This window comes from Xiphophorus couchianus, chromosome 12 (assembly GCF_001444195.1).
Source record: "Xiphophorus couchianus chromosome 12, X_couchianus-1.0, whole genome shotgun sequence".
Classification (NCBI taxonomy): Eukaryota; Metazoa; Chordata; class Actinopteri; order Cyprinodontiformes; family Poeciliidae; genus Xiphophorus; species Xiphophorus couchianus.
This window is the reverse complement of record NC_040239.1, coordinates 29063157-29085924: the sequence shown is the minus strand read 5'-3', so window position 1 is coordinate 29085924 and position 22768 is coordinate 29063157. Positions and strand designations below refer to the sequence as shown.

The 22768-nt window shown below is 42.9% G+C and overlaps 1 protein-coding gene and 1 long non-coding RNA gene across 2 annotated transcripts; one reads left to right on the top strand and one right to left on the bottom strand.

Annotated features, from left to right (window-relative positions):
* Positions 1-558: 558 nt before the first annotated feature.
* On the bottom strand, positions 559-4571 carry LOC114154325 (uncharacterized). Its single transcript, XR_003597550.1, has 2 exons — positions 4107-4571; positions 559-1807 (listed from the first exon to the last, which is right to left on the bottom strand). It is a non-coding gene; the product is annotated as an uncharacterized LOC114154325 (long non-coding RNA).
* A 2870-nt stretch (positions 4572-7441) lies between these two features.
* Positions 7442-8474, top strand: tcima (transcriptional and immune response regulator a). Its single transcript, XM_028033324.1, has one exon. The coding sequence runs from the start codon at positions 7603-7605 to the stop codon at positions 7903-7905; it is 303 nt and encodes a 100-aa protein (XP_027889125.1). The 5' UTR covers positions 7442-7602; the 3' UTR covers positions 7906-8474.
* Positions 8475-22768: the final 14294 nt, after the last annotated feature.

Sequence of the window (22768 nt, the reverse complement as noted above, 5' to 3'; positions counted from 1 at the left end):
CAAGGCATTTCAAAGTGCTTTCCATCATATCAAACACAGAAACACAAAGCAACATAGAATCAACAATCAAAACACGACATTAAGTCAGGTTCCATCAATAAATTTGTAATTGATTACGTTTCAAATACAATCCTAAACAGGTGGGTTTTTAGTCGAGTTTGCATCCATAGAAGTTTTACCTGTTACACTCCTGCTGTGTTATATGGAACAAAATACCTGTTGCTATTTTTATTCCCACTCACAATCACAGTTTAAAACAATGTATACAGCATTTTAATGGGCTTCTGGCACAAGGCTCCGTACTCCTCTTTCATGGAAATTCGAGCAGGGACTCCGCCGTCCCTCACGGACTTTTGTGCAATTCTATGGTACCTGTTAGTGTCTAGAATTTACAGGGTTTCCGTTACGCACAATGACCCTCAGTCACTCGCCGTTTCTCTTCCGGCACGGGGCTCCGTACACCTCTTCCACAGAATTTCGAGCATTTTATATAATGCAGCTTGCCACCCACTCTTTAAAGCTACTGACCTAATTCAACAGAGTATTAGGACAATTATGTGGAAGTTAAAGTGGTATCTCACGCATTTATTAAACACAGTCCTCATTCGCAAGATATCCTTACCTAATTTTTTTTTTTCGGGAGAATTACTAAATCACAATCCTGCCACTTCATATCAAAGGGCGTGTTTCCTCATATTAGTCTCGTGGCAGATCTTTGGCCAAGCGTCCGTCCTTCCGCAGTCTGTTGTGACCTTGGCCTCCCACCACAATGAACAATGGGTCCCACTGTCAACCTGTTCCAGCACTTTCCTTTACCTGGCACCAGACCAGGTTCATGGGGTCAGTTTGCTTCACTTATATCACAGAGTCAGCGCAGCTATCCGCTCCGAGCGCAGAAGAAGAGGCCGGCATAGAAAGCGGTGGATACTTGAACCCAGGAAGCTCCCTCTGGTGACTCTTAGCTAAATAAGACAGTCGGGTGTTTTAGCAGGAAGTTCAGTTCTCTTGCTACAGGGCAATGACCTGACAGTTTTACTCTATTTGTTACAACATCCGTCTGTGCTTTGGAACGGAGTCAAAATGTAAAATGTGTAAATATCTATCCACCTACTATTTCCAGGTTTACTGTAGGCGAGGACCATGAGACTCACCCGGTTTCCTCTCAGGCAGTTACTGCCTCTAATTTATCCCAACTCTGGAGTTGCTGAAAGGCCCTGAGTCACCTGCTTGTTTGGTGGAGCAACGGTATGTTGACACAGTCAGAGTCCTCTGTCACTCCTCCCACGCACGCTGTTGTTATCCTCTACTGTATCGCCATGGAGACAGCTGAGCTGCCAACAGAATTTTATCCTCATGCAGATGTGAAGAGCAATTTAGCATCGACCCCGCGCTCCGCCGAGTCTTCTCCGTAAACAGAAATTATTTCAGTGTGTGAGGATTTTGTAGCTTTAGTCTCGTCAGTGAGACTAAGCCTTTGAATCGTCAAAAATAATAATTTTATCAAACAGCCGAACTGCTGTTGTGAAAACATTCAACAGCAATTCTTCACCTTCGTAATTATGAACTGTTGCTCGTCATCAGGTTTTAAAATGATGGAGAAAAACTCTCAAAGCAAAACAGCGTAATTATGTCAACAAGGAAGCGTTGAAATGGTTAGAGCAAAACCTCCAAAGAGAAGTTTTTAAAGTTTGCCCACCTTTACCGTTCAAACTTGCTTGTCCACCAGCAAGTTTTGAACTGATCTGTAAAAATAGATGGTCTGCATTTTTGCTTGTTGTGATCTTGGAGCTCAAATTGTTTTGGAACTCTGAAAAGAAATGAGCAGTTACCTTAGAAAAGACTGCTTTAAAACGAGTCCAGCATTCTGTAGCTACAAAGATGTGTAGCAAAATGAACAAACAGAAAGACAAATGACAACATTCTGTGTTGGAAAAGTTCCTAAATAAATTGTAAAAAAAAAAAAAAAATGGTAGGAAGGAGGAAACATCATCATCTTCAGACTCATAAGGTTCCACAAGGTGTTTGCTAGCTGCTGCCGCCGCTAGTCTGCAGGAGTTGAGTGTGGGTAGGGTTTTCTGTCAGGCAGAAGCTCAGATGGAGACTGCAGCTCCAAGGAGGACCTTTGGGTAAACAGGCGATGATTTGTAGTTTGCATGTAGCACCCCAGAATGGTTGATTCAGGGGTTCCTCAAATATGCAGGAAAGAATCAAAGTAACACTCCAGGTATGTTTTTGATGACGAAATAACATTAACATTACATATAGCTCAAGAAAGTCAATGTTATGTATTTATTAAAGATGAAACTCATCCCAAATCTGGCCATGCACAATGAAATCAGAAGTAAACTTATCAACCTAAGACTTGTGGTGTTTGTGTGAACTGCAAGCGTTAATGGAATCAAGTAAAAACATTTAGAAATAGAACGAGTGGGACAAAGATTGTTCTGTGACAATATAAAAAGTCATGGAAGTGCTCTGTCTTTCAACAGCCGCCCTGCAGAGTAATGCAACCGATCCGGTTGGGGGACAAGGACGGGCACAGTTCATTGTCCTGGTAGGGGAGCATCGTATCGACAGATTAATGCTCGGTTTGGCCCTATAGGCCCACGCGGTGCAGTCGACCGTGAAGGAGAGCTGGCTGGATTGATCCGGTTAGGAGACGGCGCTCTGCAGCGGCTGGGCGTCCGCCGAGACTCGGTGTTCAGTCATTTAATCTGAGCTGGGAGCAGCAGGCGGCCCATGGAGGGAGGGAAGGAAATCTGAACTGGGCTCTGCATTAAACTGTTTCATCACATTGTCTGCTGTGGTCCGTATTCTCATTGCAGGAAATGTTGAAACAAAGCTGACCACAGAATAAACAGGAGACATACAGTATTTCTACAGTTTCTGCAAATATGGCGCAGTTCATTTAAACAAGCATATTTATGTTTCATGTTTTGAATATAATCAAGTATTTTCTGGGACAGCAGTGTAAAGATTTATTATCTTGTTGGTTCCATCTATTGGTTTGTGCAGTAGACTTTGAAATGGAAGGAATTAATTTAAGCTTTCCGTATGGTTTTAGTTAAAAGTTGAACCGTACTAAGAAATAAAAGTTACAATAAATTCAAAATAATATGGGAATAGTCATAATATTACCAGAACATTCATAATATTGAGAGAGTAAAGTACTAAAACTGTGAGTTTATTGTCATAATATTATGAGTTTATTATATTAATTTTATTTTTTTATTGTCTTAGCACGGCCCTCATACTCTGTCCTCCTCTCTATTTGTTTCACCTTTTCTGAAATCTTCTAGAACTTACTATTTACCTCTGGAGACATACAGTGGGCTTGTCCTTATAACACACACACACACACACACCTACACACCGACACACAGCCAGTCTTCTGAGACTCCCACCTGCTCCGGATGTCCATCCTTTTCTGTGCTGTTCTTACATAAGCCATGTATTCAGCTTCCAGTAAAATCCTTGAGTGAAATGTAAACACTGGCCTGAATAAAGACATGTTTTCTGCCACTGTTTCCACAAAGCTTGCAGTGACTCATTATTCAACATCACTACTCTGCCACCCAGAATCCATGTGGGTCGCTTAGCTCAATTGCCATCACTGAAACGGCTGCTTGTTTCCAGGAATGCTATTTTGTTTTTTGTTTTTCTACAGTACTCCATCCCTGTCTCCATAAGGGTTTTGGATGCTGAAGCTTTCTGAAGCATTTGGGTCTGTTAGAAGAGATTACATGCGAAGAGAAGCAAACAGGAAGTGACCCTCTGGAAAATCCCTGCTCGTCTGTTTAAGAGAAAACCAACACCCTAAATCAGTCGGTTTGTCGGTATCACAGCGGATTTACAGAGCATCACACACTGACTGAGGGGGGTGTTGTGAGAGCTTTCCTAACATATTATTTTCTGGTTATATGTTAATTAAATTGGAATTGCACCATACACATGTTGAAATGTTACATTTTGAATTACATGTTGGGTTAAGAATTTGGATAGGTGGAGATGCTTGGCTTGACTTATTTTATATGCAGAGGAAACTTAGCTTTAGGATTCAATATAGCAACATTAAACTTTAAATTAACTGAAAAAAAATTACTTACGTTAGATACTATGGCATATTTTTGATTAAGAAAAATACATGTATCCCACAAGACAAGTTGCAGGCCATAGAATATGATGTAGTAGGTCTGCCGGGCCAGTTGGTGGCACTGTAGCACTGCCAGAGAACGACACAAAAAAAAAAACACTGAAGGGGGCAGAGAGAGAGAAAGAGAAAGCTACTTGTAAGTGCATTAACCACAATGATCCCCGGCTTAAAGGTCCAGTATGTAACTTTTATAAAAAATGTGTTTTACATATTTAAGTCAAAACGTCGTGTTTATATGTAATAAGATAGATAATCTGTGGGAAAAAATTTATCTCCTCCACATTCTCCATGCGGTAATGTTGTCTGAAAACATCCACCACTCCCAACCAAAAACAACCAATCAGAGCCAAGAGGTAGGCCTTAGTGCTGTCAATGAACCTCATGTACCTGCTGCTAAATATGCTAATAGCAGAGAAACAACTTAACCTTACAGAAGAACCATTTATCTGCTGTCATCGGTGGCCATGCTAACTAGCCTGAGGATTCACTACAGGCTCCGCTAGCGGTATCGTAGCAGAGAGCTAGCAGTGGAGGGGAGAATGGAGGCTGCCACACATGATTATGGTTGACAGTGATAAGACCCGCCTCCTGGCTCTGATTGGTTATTTCTAGTCAGCACTGGGAGAAGGCAGAGGAGCTGGATTGTTTTTCTTTTCTTTTTCTACACAGATCATCTGTCTCATATCAAGCTGTCACAAAATAGTGACAGCTTCCACCAAAATGTAAACATATAGGCATGAAAAGATGCTAATATAGATAGCATCTGTAAAACATTACGCTGTTATGTAACCGAGTGCATCGTCTCTGATGGTCAGAACACACGCAGCAGATTGGAACGTTTCAAACCTCTAGGATTTCTAACAACAAAGATAACAAGCTAGCAAATTATTCTCTAGCTGCTTCAAAAGACAAGTACAGTCCTCCATGTACAGTACACACACACACACACACACACACACACATAAACACAGATAAGGAGCAGGAAAACTCTGCCGCTATCTCCGGAGAGATAACTCCAGCCACTGACCCTGTTACTTCACCGAGAGGCGTCGAGCTTCTGATACTTTCAACATGTGGGGTTTTATCAGTGACCTGGACTCTGTTTAAGGGACAACAATGTTTATCCTCTCTGAGCCAGAGGACAGAAGGAGGCAGCAAAACCTCTCTGCAGGAAGAACAGCTGACGGGTCAGCATGAGCTCAGCTGAATGTAATGTGTTATTTGTTGGAATGCTTCAATGGTGGTGTTGACCACAAGAACAGGGTCAGAAGCTCAAGGCTTCGGTTCCCATCCTCCTGATGAAACCTTATTGTGAAGCTTTTATTTCTGTAACCCTCTAGAGATGGAGTCGGGTCATGAATGTGCCAGTTCAGCTATATTTCTCTCCCCCCCCCCTTTGTGAAGCGGAAGATAGCCGCATATTTTCGCATCCCGATGAAACCCCTTGTCATGCCATCTTGGAAAAAATGGCAGGTGATGTTATTCAGACAAAGCTGTCTGGCTATTGTTCTAATAGGATCGAGTTTATTGTTCGTATCAGCAAACAAAATTCCCCAACACATACCGAAAGAAAAAAAAGACACTTCCTCTGAAGTTTCTCCTTATAAGGAGCTGGCTTCTGAAGTGGACACGCTTTTACATGAAGGGCAAAACGACTGCAGCCCAGCCAACATGAAGCCAGCCGTTGTTTTGTGAGCGCAGTCTGAAGTGGGGGAACGCCTCGCGGCCTTATCAGTGCGACTCAGCCCCGCTGCACGGGCCATGGGTCACCTCCAGTTGTAAACAAAGTTCAAGAAGCCCTCCTTGTAAAGTCCAAAATCTAAGCCGAATATTTTTAGCCCTCTGCTGACTGGAAGGGAAAGATAAAAATCTCCTGAGGCCAAATTGGGAAGAGCAGAAAGCAAATGGCCTACTAAAAATGGTTTTCAAATGAAGTCCTGAAAGCAGAGGTTGTTTTCAAACAGCGTGATTTATGGGGATTTGTGTCTGCAGGCAACACAGGGGGCTGTGGGAGGAAATTAACTCCCACGAAGTAAACCCACCTTTAGGTTAGAAAACCTACATTTACTGAATGTAACTGTATGTCTAGACTTCAACTAGGCCGTTCTAACACATGAATACAGTTCTCTGACTGTAGGTTTAAGGCCGTTTTCCTGCTTGGAGGCTGAACTTTGACCCCAGTTGGACATTTTTTGCATCCTCTGAGGGTTTAATGCACTGTGTTCACCTCCATCTACCCTCCCATCAGCTCTGACCTCCCTGTACCTTTTCCCCACAGCATGACGCTGACACCAACTTGTTTCACAGAGCATCTCATGCTAGCATTTAGTTAGGTAACTTCTTCTGCGCTGTATTTTATTGTTGTAAAGGGAATATACATTCACACTCCTTTTTACAATGTCGCACACATTCATGTGTCCACTGCTGCTGTGCTAATGACAGAGAAACAATTCAGCATTACAGTAAACTGTTTATCCGGGCCATGCTAACTAGCCTTAGCATTCATGGCAACTGCAGCGTAGCTGAGCGCAACAAGGAAAGCATAAGTGGCACCTACACAACCGTGATTGACATCGCTAAGACTCTCCTCTTGCCTCTGATTGGTTGCCTCTGATGACAGGAAGGAGGCAGAGGAGTAAGATTTAAACACAGATGATCTGTCTGATGATATGTTGTCAGGATATTGTGACGGCTTTAACAAATGACAAAAACAAAACAAAAAAAACATTACTGCACATTTAACAGTAATAATTTTATATGATAAAATTTTACATTTTATTTCCAATTCTGTTTTATTAGTTTTCTTTTTTATTTCATTTATTTTTTTACATTCTGTATCTTGGCAATGCTGTTTCATGCATATATATATGTGCATCGAAAATAAGAGTCAGCACTAGTGCTTAAAGTGAGATTAAATGCATACACATCCTCTGCTTTGTTTTTTTGTGCATTAGTATTGTAAGAAATATTTTAAACAAACACGCTCATATTTAGTGCTTAAATACTAAAGATGATTTGCATTGAAATATAACTCGCCTATGCAGACGGGTTATATTTTTATTTTTTTGTTTGTTTTGTTTTTGTTTTTTTACTATTATTATTTTGTGTGTATATTTTTTTTTTAAGTAGTGGTCGGAGTCATGCTTTAGTTTTTACCACTCGGGTTTCATCATGCAGCTGTTTCTCTGACATCCATGCGAGCCGTAGGCGGCGCCCGCCCCGCTCCCCGGCCGCTGATGTCACCGCTGGAAGCGCGTCCTGCAGGAGCTCGCCCCGCCGTCCGCCTATAAATCCCAGAGCACTTGAATCCTCCGCACTCAGACGCTCCTGCTCTGAACCAGCTACAGCCGCTCCGGCTCCAACAGCAGCGCACCGAGCAGCTCAGCGTCGTCCGAGTTGGAGCGCCACGTCCGGAGCCGCGAAGCGCCAGGAGCAAAGCCAGAGTCGCGATGTCTTCCTACATGTCCTCCGAGTCCCGCCGGGTCAGCCCCTCTGCCCACGGCAACAAGTTCGACACGGCGCACCGCAAGAAGGCCGTGGCCAACATCTTCGAGAACGTGAACCAGGACTCGCTGATGAGACTCTTCCAGAAAACGGGAGACATGAAGGCGGAGGAGAGGGTGCGGAGCATCTTCTCCTACACGCAGGACCCGGAAGAGACGGCCCGGGCGCTGATGGCTCTGAAGCAGCGGAAGAAGGACAAGTTCCTCCGGATCGCGGGGATGGTCCGGCAGCTGCTCATGCTGCGCTGACTCCCTCGCCCGGCAGTCGTCTTTCACCGCCCGTGTCTCAATCTCTCGGCTCTGGATTCGAGCCAAGCGAGAAAACATTCCCGATGTGACTGGGGGTCTCCACCGTAGGCGGAAGCCCGAGAAGGCGCCGCCGGGACAGCGCCGCGGCAGCTGCGGCGTTACGGACGGAGGATCCGCCGGCAGCGGGGCCCTGCCTGGAGCAGGCGGGGCAGCTCGACGTACCTGGGAATCTGAAGGGAATTCATGCCTTTCTTGAGACTAGAACTCATGCATGCATGCATACATTCCCCCCCGTGGATGTGTTGGCTGGGGAGCAGCATCCCTGCAGGTGCACGTCACCGTGTCGGTGATGGTGCAGCACAGCTGCAGTGGGAGACTTTATGGTGCCGAAGAACCTGCCTCTCTACATGAATGCCTGTCTTGAACACATGCCTTTTCTCTGAACTTCATCTTGTCGTATGAACACTGCAAAAATGTGATACCGCATTGTGACAGCACAATGATTTTTACTGATGTGACATTCCTTTGACTGTCCTTTTTCTAGAAATAAATCAATGCTTTGTACTGAAGCCTGAAGTCTTGTCTGTCATCATTAAACACCTCTCTCCTGGTTTCCCTGCAGCTCTTTTGCACAACCATCAGCTTTAGATTCTACAATCAGATTATGTTTGTAGAATTGCATTTAAAACCATTGGAAACACGAAGCTGAAAAGTCAATAATTGGTGAGAAACTATAGAAAAACTAGAAAATCGCTTTATGTTTGGTTGAATTTCAGAAAAACAAAAGGAAAACAAATCCCTGCATGACCTGTGTGTAAACCACTGGTAGGGAAATGCCCTGCACCAAACAGTCCAAATTGCCATGGTAACCAGAAGCTGACCTAATGGGTTTAACATTAAGAACAAAGGGGATAGCCCACATGTTGAGACTCATACAGTGCTGAGTCATGAAATCCATGAACTGATTCCTTGGGAAAAGAGACGAAAGGAAAACAAAAAAAAAACGTCTGTGAGTTCATGTCTTCACTCTGACGCAGGCGAAGACATTCGAAGAGACAGAGTCACTCATGAGGAAGAGGTTAATATTTAGTAGGCTTCCCCCGTACAGCGCCTCATGCAGTACGCCTCACCAGACTGGCGCAAACCAGTTGGGCTCAGGCCGGCCAGGGCGGGGGAGAGGAGAGGAGCGTATTTGCATCGGAGTCTCTTCAGTAATCATCAGTGCTCTCCAGATAAGAGCATGTTAAGGGGGAATTACAGGGCTTAGACGTGTGGAGGCTTTGGTTTGTCACCATCTGGTTCTTCCCCATCCCACACAAAAGCAGAAATTACCCTTCCACAGCCAACAGCCAAGGCAGACACAAAAGCAAACAAAACCTTTTTTCTGTTTTTTCCTGTTTTCCTACCAACGAGTCGGTGTGTCGGGTGGCTTAACTGCAGACGCACAGATCAGCTAAGTGGATGCCTTGCTAATCTGCTTGCCTTGATAGTCCCGCCACCGGCTCAAACCGGTTTCGCTGGGTTTGCGGTGCATGACGGCATCTGACTGCAGCCCTGTATCAGGTGAACTGAGGTGTGGAGGTTTCAGGTGGGAGTTTGGAAAGGAGTGCTCCTGAGCTGATGCAATAAACACGTTAGTCACCAAGGTAGCTGCTCACAGTCGCATCGAAGTGCTAGTCATCTGCAGTGCTTAATGGTGATGGTTTTCTTTTGCATAGAAAAAAACATAGAACCTAGTTCTCCAGTCATTAAATTAACTATTTAAATCAACAGTTTTATGACCAGACTGACGTTTTGCCTCTGTGTTGTCCATCACTTTTTATTTAAAAGGAATTTTTTTTGTGGGGGGGGGGTGGAAAGTTATAAAACTACGAGAAAGTTTTGTGTGTTGCGAACGGTAAAGTGGGGTAGACGTTTTTAACATGCAGTGAAATTTCTTGAGTAGCTTAATGGCAAAACAAATTCTAACATGTAAATCTGAAACATAAATGCTAGAGGTGTCTTCGTTCGTTCTTCTTAGTAGAATAGAATAGAAATGACCTTTATTGTCCCGCAGCAGGGGGAGGAGAGGGTTCCTGCGGGAATCGAAGCGTGTAGGTTCACACCAAGACAACAGAATAAAGAACAAGATGATGTACAACAAGGACAACATTTCAAAATAAATACAATGCAGTTATCTAAAATAGCGTATGCAGTTGAGTCTCCGGTCAAAGTTCAAATTCAGATATCTTATCAATCAATTTCTGAAATCTTAAAACAACACTGTTGTTACTTTAGACCAGGGGTGTCAAACTTCAGTTCTCGAGGGTTGCTGTCCTGCAGTTTTTAGATGTGCCACAGGTACAAACACTGGAATGAAATGGTTTAATCACCTCCTCCTTGTGTAAATCAGTTCTCCAGAGCCTTAATGACCTAATTATTTCCATTTCTCACCCACAGGTTAGCAGGGGCGTCACTGCTGAGTTTGCATTCAGTCATAAAACCGAAAATACTTTCTTATCTGTTAAGAGACTCTAAGCATAAGTGTTTGCTTGTAATTGTAAATATGTAATGAAAAGATCTGAAGTAAATACGATAGTAAAATGACATCCAGCATTTCCTGATCTCACTGTTTATGTATTGCCATTATCTTTAAAATGACAAGCAGAGCAAATACACATCAGATATGCTGATCTATGATGAATCAAAGGCGGCTCTAAACAGGAGGGTTTTAAGCCCTGATTGAAAGGAGCTCAGTGTTTCAGCAGTTTTGCAGTTTTCTAGAAGTTTGTTCCAGGTTGGATCAGCATTAAAAGCTGAATGCCGCCTTTCCCAGGTTTGAAGATCTGAGAGGTCTGGAAGGTTGTTACGACAACAGCAGCTCTTTAATGTATTGTGCTTCAAAGCCGCTGAGTGATTTATAAACTCACTGAAGCTTTTTAAAGTCTATTCTCTGAGCCAGTTGAAGGACTTCCACCTGCATTACAGTCCTAAAAATAGTATCTTTACTTTGTCTACACATTGTTTGTGAGGAGCAGGGCTGTTGATTCTCCTTTACTCCCACTTTACATGTTAGTTCCCAAGTTTTAGTAGATATTGGTGTCCATCTATATATTCTCTTGCCAAGGAGTTTTTTCCCCCTCGGCTTCCTTATCCTTTTAGCGCTGTCCAGTTGTTGGGAAACGAAAGATAAATATTCCAGGTTGCTGTCTTGGCCATCTTTCCCCTGCTGGCAGCAGTTTACAGCGTTGGATTCAAGTCTGTCCTCTCCCACCCTCTTCCTGCCTTTCATCAGAGAGAGACGCGGCAAAAGCTTTCATGTGAGCAGACGCCGCGGCAGACAGAGCGAGCCTGGAGGCCAGAGCGCAAACGGAGAGCGGGGAGAAGGTGCAGGATGTATAGCTTAGCAACGGAATTAGCCTACAAAAATAGCCCTGCAAAAGTTTTCATAACGCTTTCGATTGTCCTAGTTCTGTTCGGATACACCCCGAACTTTGATGTATTTTATTAGGAGTTTATGTCATGCACACAGAGTAGCACATCACAGTCCAGTGGAGAAAAACAATACCTGATTTTACAACTAAAAATCTGAAAATACACAGAAAGCTTTGCTGCAATTACAGCTTACTTGCTTGTCCATCTGTCACTCCATCAGGTTTCAGCAATGTCCGGTTAAAGTAAAGACATTCCCACAGCATGACGACTCCACTGTTATTCTGGTCTATTTTAGATTCTGATTTTGGATTCGTTCACAGAACAGCTGGATGTGTGCTGTTCTGAAATGACTTTCAGGGGGACTGTTTGCTTATAATGTGACTTCTGGAAGTTGGTTGCGATGGATTTCATTTAGGGGCGTCAGAGGAATGGGGTCTGAGCTTCGAAAACCTTTAAAACCACATACTCTAGTCATTTCCCTTCGCGGCCTTGTGTTGGGTGTCACATGAAATCCCAGAGATCAAAACGTCAGCTAAATGGAACTAGAACTAAAATTATCGTAATTTATGATTTGTGAACTTGTAATTAATGTTACAAACTAAATCAAACAATAATTCAATAATTTTGTTGCAGATATAAAAGGCTAAAAGGTATTAAATATTCTATGTCAGATAAACGTAGAGGTTTCACCAACTCAAATTAAAAACTTTTAAAGACCATTATGAACAGGATCTAAGGCCTGTAACATCCGAAATGTACAAAAAGTAAATAGAAATTGGCAGATAAATAAATAGTACGTGTTGGAAACTGAAGTGAGAATATGGTGAAGGTGAATTTGCACTTACTTACCCAAGAGTGGCATAAAAAAGCTAGCTGGCTTGCTGGCTACCAACACTATATTATTAGCTAGTTAGCGGTAGCTGCAACCAGCTAGAGTCGCAGAATGCAGGCCAAGTTATTATTATTATTATTTTTTTTTTTAAAGAAATGAAGACTTCTTAAGGCCTTATTTTTATATCCATGATTTTAAGACTTTTTGAGGATTCGTGGAAACCCTGCAAGCGGACGTCCAGGCTTGTTCTGCTTCAGAAATCCTCACTTCTGTTTACCCAACTGCAGCTGATCCTGATGTTAAACAGAGACCAGCTTCGCTTTATTGCCTGAGCTCTTTGCTTACAGAATCTGTCACTGTTCTTTATTATCCGACTTAGCCGGTATGCCTATTAGCCAATTCATCCACTAACAGCCGTGCTATATGGCCAAGCACTAGAACAACGATGCTAATAAAAGCCAGCTGACCTCATGAGCGTGAGGTCAAACAGAAAGTATCTTCTCTGCTTCACAAAGAACTCTTGAAAGAAGCTTAATTTCCACCTCTTTTCTGAGTAATACTCGAGATTAAAGACGGCAGAGTTCCATGTCAGTCAGAAAGCCGGTCATGATGCCCGAGGAAACACAGTTACTGTTGTTTTTCATGTTCGGGCTGACGAGACAAGATACAGACAAAACGAGTGGTGGTGGATTAGTGATTACAGGCAGGGAGGGGCCGTTAACTCAGTTCCAGCACAGACCGGTTCACCCAACCGTCTGCGAAGAGGAACTGAACACCGGCTGCCCACACGGTCAACATTAGTCAGCATTAAGTGGAACAGCAGAACAAAAAGTCTTTTAAAAAGTCAACAGCTCTTGATAGCAGTTTTGTTTGGATCTGACGGACTGGTGCGGGATGTGACATTTGGCTGCTGTCACATTAACAAAAGGCTCCTCCTGATTCTATGTTTAGCTTGTTTTTATCATAAATTCAGACAGGCTGCTGGATCCTTCCTGAGACGTTGGGTCCAGAATTGGTCACTCTGTCCATAAATGAGTCACTGGAGGTCCAATTTTAACTCGCACCGCTTGTTTAGAGAGGCTGTTTTAAACAAATCTTCAGACGCCCAGCACCGCCTGACAGAATTTCTTTGGAGATATGATTACAGCAGCAGGATTTATTTGACTCAGGGCAAAGTGTTTGTAATTCGTCGTGTCACTGGATTTGAAATGACGTTCAAAATAAAAACGCATCTTCAAAAACAATCTAAGAAAAAGTTGATTTTCTGAAGGTGCCTGAGCTCAGGCCCTCCACTTGGAATCCAACAAAACTCCATATTTAAGTTTTTTCTTTTTTTTTTTCTGAAAAGTAGCTGAAACGGAAAAAGCAGATTCAGATAAACCCACAAAGTTAATTTTTTTTGGTGTCATTTTAACATTTTTGTGGTGCAACTGAAATTATAGATTTATTCTAACAAACATTGAAAGATATTAAAAACCACTAACACATATTAGTTATGTAAAAGTCATCAAATTGCAACCGATTGCTTCATTAGGAACATTTGTTAAATTACTTGTAACTACAATCACTGAATCAAAATGCAACTCAATTCATACAGAAAGAGTAAACATCCAGAGCAGTGTAGTTTTTTAAAACCCATTCACATCCCATCTCTGATCACTGTTACACTTTTCAAACTTGAAATTAAAACCAGACTATTAAAGTCCTATTGAATAAATTAGAAGGTTATTGAAATGTTGATATGTTTCAGTAACTGTTCATTAGGTGAAACACATTTTGTAGACGAACTACACAGAGCAAATATTTGTAAGCCTTCATTTCTGTTAGTTATAGTTGCATGCTTACAGCTTATGAAAAACAAGATGTTTAATCTGAGAATATTACAATAAAAACATTTGAAAGGCGTCGGCTTAATGGCAGTTTGTTTAATACCTGCTTACAGGTTGTTGTTTGTAAAATGTGCTTTTAATCTGACAATCAAGCTTCGCCGGACGACGTTCTTCCCAGGCAGGTTTCGCTTTTGGCATCTTTTTTTTTTGGGGTGATGTGTTTGGAAATGATTGTTTTTGTAAAGTGCCTTGATATGACATTTAATATGGCTTTTCTTCGGCAGTGGAACCTTGCGCAGTGAGCATGCACAGAGGCCATCCCTGGTTGCTTTCAGGGGGAAAATTGTACCTGCTTCTCCCAGATCTTTCTGAAGCTCTTGGATCAAACCTCTTGATTGATTCCTTGGTCGGACGTCGGATGAGGGGCGTCTTAAAGTGAATTTTGGTTATTTCCATTATTATGTCTCGCTGGAATAATCAGACGTTTAGAAATTCATATGCTTGGAAAAGGATTTTAATGACGATCTCTTTGGCACAACTGATCGTAAACACTGTGTGCAACACTTCAGCACTGAGAAACGCTTTCAACATGTCAACAGCAGAACGAATGCTTTCTAAATACTAGCTGATTTAATCTGATTTCTAGACTTTTACGCCGCTTTTCACATCATTTTCTTCGCACGTCCCGTGGCTGCACCATTATTTTAACCCAAAATCAACTCGTGGACGAGGTTGGTTGGATTTTTTGCCCCAAGAAAAAAGCTGTTCCTCATCATCTAAAGTGAAACTTGAGTTTCTGGTAGGAACAAAGATAACTTTAGACTTGTGTAGCAATTCCAGTGAATTTAAAATTGTGACAGTCAGATCCTTGACGCTTTTTTGGTTGAGAAAAACAAACAAACAAAAGAAACAAAAGTTAAATCAACTGGAATGTTTTTCATGTTTCAGTTTTTGAGCACCGCCCCCTCTTGCACCATGAGTGTGCCCAGCAGCTGGCGAGCTGGCAGTGCAGGATGGAGCAAAAGTCAGAAGGTCACAGTGATGTAAGACATTTCCAGGAAGAGGCTCAGATGTGTGAAAAGAAAAGTGCAGGCGAGCGACACTTTGCAGGTATTTTAAAGAGTTTTCCTAGAAGCGCCGGCCTGTCTGACTCATTGCGCTTCCTGCTTCGGGGTCCCAAGTGCTCCGCTGCATCATCCAGAGTGGAGCGACTGGAATTTTTAGGAAACAGACCTAAAATGAAACAAAAAAAATATCTCACAACGAAGGAGGGACTCCAGGAATTTGGCACATTTCTAGTTGTCTCTGGACAACCAGTGTCACTTGTTGGGGACAAAGCTTTGCTGTTGACCGGATGAGTCATCGGTTTGTGGACGGCTGCCATTGCTCTAATGCGTAACTCGCTGTGGACCCGCGTTAACACTGGCGCTGACCTTGCGTCAGTGAGCTGCGTAAACGGTGACCCCTGACCCGTGGATGGCACCGGCAGAGTCACCGTGCAGACGCCCGTCCCAGACAAAGCAATAAAATCAGCATGCTGGCTCGGACGCCCACCCCGGCCAGCGGCGGCCATCCTTCCTCTCACTGTGGCGGCTTGTTGATTTAACAAAGCACACACTGAATGTTGACCGCGTGCGTCTAACAGGCGATATGACCGCGTTTGGCAGACCCGCTGATGTTCCAAGGAAACATTTCGCATGTGGTGCGTTTGGCACATTTTACTATGTGTGTTGCAAACTCATCAAACTTCAGTGCGTCATTACTGTCTTTGTTCTTTGGAAGGTTAAATCAAAGCTACGGTTGATTTCCCGATATGTACCGAGGAAACTCTGGACTCCTCCTCACGCTCAGAGACAAATCAAAGCTGCATCTGGCTAAACGTCTTAAAGTGAAATACTTTTGAGTTTGTTTGATGACCAAAGGGAGCTTCACAGTCAGGGTAGGATTTCCAAAAGAGCCAAGAACACACTGGACTCATGACCAGGATGCTGGTGGAGGAAGCTGGAAAAGCAGGAGAAAACTCACACATGCAAACTCCGTGAGCCCAGAATCTCCTTTCAAGAGACCAGTGTTAACAACCGCAGTATGAAGAACCTTTACTTAAGTTCATTTTTTGAGCATCTTTTCTTAACTTGAGTATTTATTTTGTGAAGAACTTATTTCTTTCCACTTCACTACATTTCTAAGAAGCTGGTTGTTACTCTTTCCCTTTGGCTCAGCACAGTTTTGTTGTCCACTGGTTGCTGTTTTTCTTTCCTACTTCGCTTCACAACCTTAAGGAAGAGAGAAATTCTGGGAATAAATCATTTGCAATAATAGAGCTACTGCACCAATGCAGACAGGCCTGGTGGGGCCATTACACATTCATTTGTCTTCTCAGAAACCTGTTCCATTTCATTGCGGTGTCATTTATCCGCATTTTGAGAAAAAAAAAATGCAGAAGAAACATAAAAACCTAATAAAGAAAGAGCTAGCAAAATAACACTGTTGGTACTATTTCTCTTTTAATGCTAAGCTGACCCTGTTCACTGAGCATAGTTGGCAGTCACTTCATGCGTTTCCTTTGACCATTTAATTGCACAAATTGAAACTACAAAAATAAATCTGCTTAATGTAAATACTGTACACCAATTTCAGAAAAAAAAAACAGTTCTTTGATGATAGGTATTTATGCTGGGATGCTGTGGTTTTGTCTGCTGTGTCGATATGTGTGTATTCAGCAAAACTGCAATGAAAACACTTTTTTTGCATCACCAGAGTAATTTGATCAACAATCCGGATGTTTCTTGAGGCGGGAAAGACGAAGAAGACGACAGAAAGAGTCAGGAGGACGACGTGTTTTTTATGATTTATTGCATTAATAAACGTATTCACGTGTGATTCTAATTGCATTTCTTATTTATTGAAAACACCACAATTGCGAAATTGCGTTTTTTTGACATTAGCAGAACATTGACAATGTTTTGCACACTTTGCAATCGAAACGCGGCTACTGAAACCTCTGTGTGCCGGTGAAGTACTCGGCAGAAGAAATCACATTTTCTTTTGAACATCAGGGAAGAAATAGAAAAAAAAAATCTAAATGTTTCCACTTAATTAACTATGCAAAGCAAGGATCACTGTTATCACCTCATGTGCAACATGCAGCTTGTTGCACATTTTCATTTCAGTTTAAACCACATCACAGAAACTGCCATTGCTGTTTTTTTTTTTATTTGCGGGTTTTGAAGAACTGATGTTGTGTAAGCAAAGAGAGCCGAGTTCTTCCCAAAAGAATGGGAACTTTTTAAATCTCTGCCTCTGGAGCTGTTCACGCAATAAGACAATGTGTTCTCTGAGATTGTATGAGATGATTCCCTGGAGTTACAGCAGAGTCAAGTCCAGGGCTTTAGTCATGATGGGAGTCTCTATTGTTTGCCTGTATCAGTGTGTAACTCTATTCTGTGTAGGTATCAGAGTGGGTGTGTGTGTGTGTGTGTCTGTTTTAGGCAGCTCTGGAGAAAGCCCCTTCCTGTGTGGCGCTGGAGGCTCCTTATAGGGCTGGGTGGCCGGCGGCCCAGCAGACTTTCTGTCTCTCTCCAGTTCCACCAGTGGGCCTTACCATTGTTCTCCTCCCCGCTCCCTTTTGTCCTGTCCGGCCTGCCAACCCCTGTGTCTGTTCTCCAACACCTCCACCCTCTTCTCATGTCTCTTGCTCTGCAGGTGCAGCTGATCTGGGGCCAGCAGAAAGAGGAAGTGCAGCTCCAGAAACAATGGCGTCCCCCAGCTCCTATTTATATGTTAAATCTTTGGTTGCTATGAATTTGACTGTCCGTTTTAGTGCTTTGACATTAGTTTTGTAGGATTGTTTAAGTGTGATGGAAAGGAGGAGCGACCCAAGTGGTTGAAAAAATAAGCTCAGATTAAAATTAGTTGAAGCTTCTATAATTTCACCTGATGCCCCCCAGACCACACCAGCAATGCTGCTTAAATAAGGTCAGAACTAAATTGGGAAAAACCATTACAGAGAATACACAACTGCAAAAATGATGAGGAATACAAGAATATTTACATGAAATTAGCAGCTAACGGAACAATGCATTTACAAATCAGCACAAGATATACTGTATACATTTATATAATTTTTTAAAGTAATTAAAGTTTTAACCATCATTTGATTAAGCCAAAAATCTAAATTATAATTTCACTTTTTTTTTTTTTTTCAGAAAATGCTAAAATGAAGCCTGTTAAAGACGACACACACACAAGCAGAACTCCTGAATTCAAAGCAACCAAAATAAACCGAATTGTGAACCCAGATGATTTGTTTATCTGTGCTGTCTTCCTGAAATCATTAAATATAAATCTAACAATGACTCATTGCTATAATCATCCACTTTTTTTTTGATTTGTTGAGGTTTGCAAGACAAAAGAAGAAAAGTCAGAAGGAAAAAAAAAAGACTTTTTCTCTGCACTGGATCTTTAGGTTAGCTACAGAGGAATCACTGTAATCATTCGTAGGAACCAGCACAAACTGGAGGAAATGCAGGGAACACCGACCACAGGCAGCTGTTCACAGGACGTCCAACACATCTGCACTATGATCTAATGAAGTGGCAACGTTGCACTCATGTCATCTCCCCTGGTGAAATCCAATGAGCCGATGATATCAGCCGTGTGAAAGTCCTGGGAGTGTTAGCGAGATAGCATGGGTTAGCCGTAGCAGCAGAATGCAGATGGAAGTGCATGGTCAATATGGCAGACAGATAACATGCAGCAGGGCATTGAGTTCATTGCCTGCATGCTGGCTGCACAGCAGAAAACTGAGCAGAAACTACAAGTCACATCAGTGCAGTCAAAACCCCACACAGTAGACTTTATCACATTCATTTTTTATTTTATTTTATTTTGTCCTAATATATATATTTTTTGTTTTATTTAATAAATTCTGTATCTATGGCTTTAGTGTTGTGAAAGGCTTACCTCCTAAATGAATTAAAAATGCAGCTGAAGTAAACATGAGCTCATGCAAACAGTAGAAGACAAGAGGATGCAACGTGAACGCATCGCTTCAGGGTTTTTTAAAGTGTGCAAAACAAATCATTATCAGGACCGACACAGTCTCCTCTCATCGGTTTCATGCCCTAGTGGTTGGACCAGAGAGAGTTTGAAACACAATCAGAGGTCACAAGGTCTCTTCTCCAGTTATCTAACACCAGACGGTGAACTGAGCAACATGGCGGCCTGCTGGGGAACGCGGCACATGATCCAGTCCAAACAGCCAGCCGATGCTGAAGCACATTATGTTCTGCAGGGTGGCACGGTGCCTTGCAAAGTTATTGATACATCTTGAACATTTTCCAACGCAACCTCATACTTTAATGTTTTTAAAAAAATTTTTTTTTTAAATTTGTTCTTGGCAGGAGAGACGAGGGAGAGCAAGAAAGGTTTTATAAGATAGATCAACACAAAGTTGTTCAAAGTTGCAACGTTGAAGCAAGAGGATCCATAATTTTCAACATTTTTAGTGCGGTGCGCCTGTGAAGGCCTTGGAGATTTGTCAGAGCACTGTTTTACAAGGTGGGGGCCACCGGGGTGCGCTAGAGTGACTTCAGAGGGTTGTAGGGAAGAGGAGAAAAAAAATAACAATGGAAAAATGTAATGTAGCATATTTTTAAATCATAAAATTCTATCTGTTTTTCAATCATAATTATAAAATATATGTGAAAATATAGTTGAAATGTTATTTTTGATGCTCACTTTTCTTATTTGGAAATTTATCAAGGCGCTAGCTTAGCCAGCGCAAAACAAAAGAAGGTTTCTGTCAAGAAAAAGACCAAAGGAGCCGCCCAGCAGCCCTGCTCAAAAAAAGACCCTGAAATCAGAAGGTATTAGCTTTATGCTTGTGATGGAGACCAGGAACTCCATCCCTATTGAGTATTGATGTTTATTTACAGAACAAGTACTTTTAGTTGCATTCCTTTATTTCAGTTTGTTTGCGTTTTACCTTTCTGGTGTGTCTCCTTAGAAGGGTGGAGCATACCATGTGAACTAAGAAGGGCGATGCTCTGAAAGTTATATCAAGTTTGATTTAATTTCTTGATTGACTTTAGGATTAGTTTGTTTCTAATTTGCATGCATGTAAATATTTATTTGTACCATTTATTTTGTGTTGGGTTTGTAAATTATTCATGGTTGTTTGTCAGCCCTTCACCTGGTGTGGGTGGAAGTGGCCCAGGGATAAAGTCGGCTGCTGCAGTCAAAATGGGTGTCGGTTTACTGGTGACCTGCAGCACCAATAAAGCTCTTTCCAACATATCTTGTTGCCTTGCCTCCCCTCCTTTCAACGCAGTGCCACCGTCGGGAAGTGACAATGCTAAACAAATGTAACAATTATTGAACAGTGAAGAAAAGTTAGACAAAACTTGCTAAAAGTCAATGTTTTCCACTAATCTCGTTGCAGAAGGAGCTCTGAGCCGATGAGACCAAACTGAACGTTCTGGCTTGAAGTAAAAACTACAGTTAGAGTATAACCACCACCATCATCATCCCACCGTAAAACATGGTGGTGGCAGCATCATGCTGTTGAGACTGCCTCTTGTGTCTTTTATTTTGTGATGTTTGCGACATTTAGAGCAGTCAGCTCTTTACGAGTCGATGAAAACTTGAGCTGTCGGCTTGGAGGAATCCTTGCTCTTCTGCTACAGCTGCTTTTATTGTCATGCGGGAAAATTCATTTCCCAAAAGAAAGCAGAACACAAAACTTCAACAGAATGGATCTAAAGGGAGTCAGAGCATTTTTCCAAGAAATTCGTGTGAATTATCGTGCATCCTTTTCTTTGCTGGGAACTCCTCCCTGACAATTGTTCAGATTCACAGTTACCGTGGGTTGAGCCCAACAACACCCCGATTTCCAAAGCTTAGACTGGCCCGGAAGCTCAGACAGGATCCTGATGAAGCCCAAGGGAAACAGATAAGGCTGAATTGCTCTGTAGCTGATCTGTATCTGAGCAGCGCGAACGTCAAGCGTTGCGCTCCGGACAGAGCGGAAACGCCGTCTGCCAGCCGCTGTCACGCTCCGGCCCTGCTGGGTGTTTTACGACTCTGGTCTCTATTAGATATTGTGTTGAGCAGCTGCTGAAGTGAGTTAATTACAGACAGAAACAATGCCCTTTGTTCACAGGTTAAACACTGTGCATCACCTACCACCTCAATGTTATCTTACATTTACATCTAATATACGACTTCTGGGGCTGCACAGTGGCGCAGTTGGCTGCACAGTGGCGCAGTTGGTAGCACTGTTGCCTTGCAGCAAGAAGGTCCTGGGTTCGATTCCCGGCCGGGGTCTTTCTGCATGGAGTTTGCATGTTCTCCCTGTGCGTGCGTGGGTTCTCTCCGGGTACTCCGGCTTCCTCCCACAGTCCAAAAACATGACTGTCAGGTCAATTGGTTTCTCTAAATTCTCCCTAGGTGTGAGTGTGTGTGTGAATGGTTGTTTGTCCTGTATGTCTCTGTGTTGCCCTGCGACAGACTGGCGACCTGTCCAGGGTGTACCCCGCCTCCCGCCTGGAACGTAGCTGGAGATAGGCACCAGCAACCCTCCCAACTCCATTAGGGACAAGGGTGAACAGAAAATGGATGGATGGATACGACTTCTGTGGTAAACCTTTGCTGGAGAACTTTACACACACACACACACACACACACATGCCAACACACACAACGGCTCTCTCTCTGGGGAAACGGCTCTTTCGTTTTAAACTCTGTGACACTCATTAAAACTACCAGCGTCTGATTGTGGGAGACATTTGAGCAAAAGCCCCTCTCTCTGCTGAAATTGCACATTTAATGAAAAAAAAACTTTAAAAAATCTTTGCAAGCAAACAAGGGAATGACGGAAATCATTTCAAGATTTCCACACCACATTTCCCACTGTGGTGTGTAATGAAGAGTTCAGTCTGTTTAGCTGTCAACAAGACAATAAGTCTGTAGTCGTGTTGGTGACGCCTGGAGGTGGTAATTATTGTCAGAGGAAACTTCCAGGATTGCATCAAGATCAACGACGATATCCACTTACATGTTTGCAAACTCTGTAGTTTTACTGTCATCTTAGAATACGGACTCTGGGGTCAGGTTTATGTGACAGTCCTCCACTGACCCATGATGTGGGAGTCCAGGAAGCTCTGCTTGTGCCTTCACTTTCTTCATGCTGGTATATTGAAGCTGTTAGGATGGGGGGTGGAGGGGGATGCTGCTGCTGCTGCTGCAGCACCGGTGTCCACTCTCTCACCTCCCTCCTGTAAAACGAAGGAGACGAAGCAGCTGAGAAGCACAGCAGGTCATTAGCCCGCTGGACGTCACCTGGGCTCCGACCGGGCCGTCTGAGCACGGATCATTTACGCGCAGAGCAAACATCGACCCAGCAGCTCGGGACATAAGGAGCAGCAAAATCGAGTCAGAGCCAGTTTCTGCAGATTCACGTGAACACTGGCAGTAATCCCATCCATCTGACCTCAGCGCTCATCCCTTCCCGGTAGTGAAAAGGCCTCAGTTAATACGAAGGAGCTGAACTGCCTGCACCAGTCGCCTCCCATCTGTCCGGCACTGGACAGATGGGAGGCTCACTCTCTCCCTCCTCGGGTCACGCCTCAGTTAACGCCACAGAGGGTCAGAGCGCTCTGCTGATCAGCAGACCTCATTAAATCAGTATAACTGCACGGCAAAAACGCTAAAACTCGTACAAAAATAAGCATGGAGGTTCCTAAAGTGCCTCAATCTAACAAGTAACTCGGTATGCATGGAAATGCTT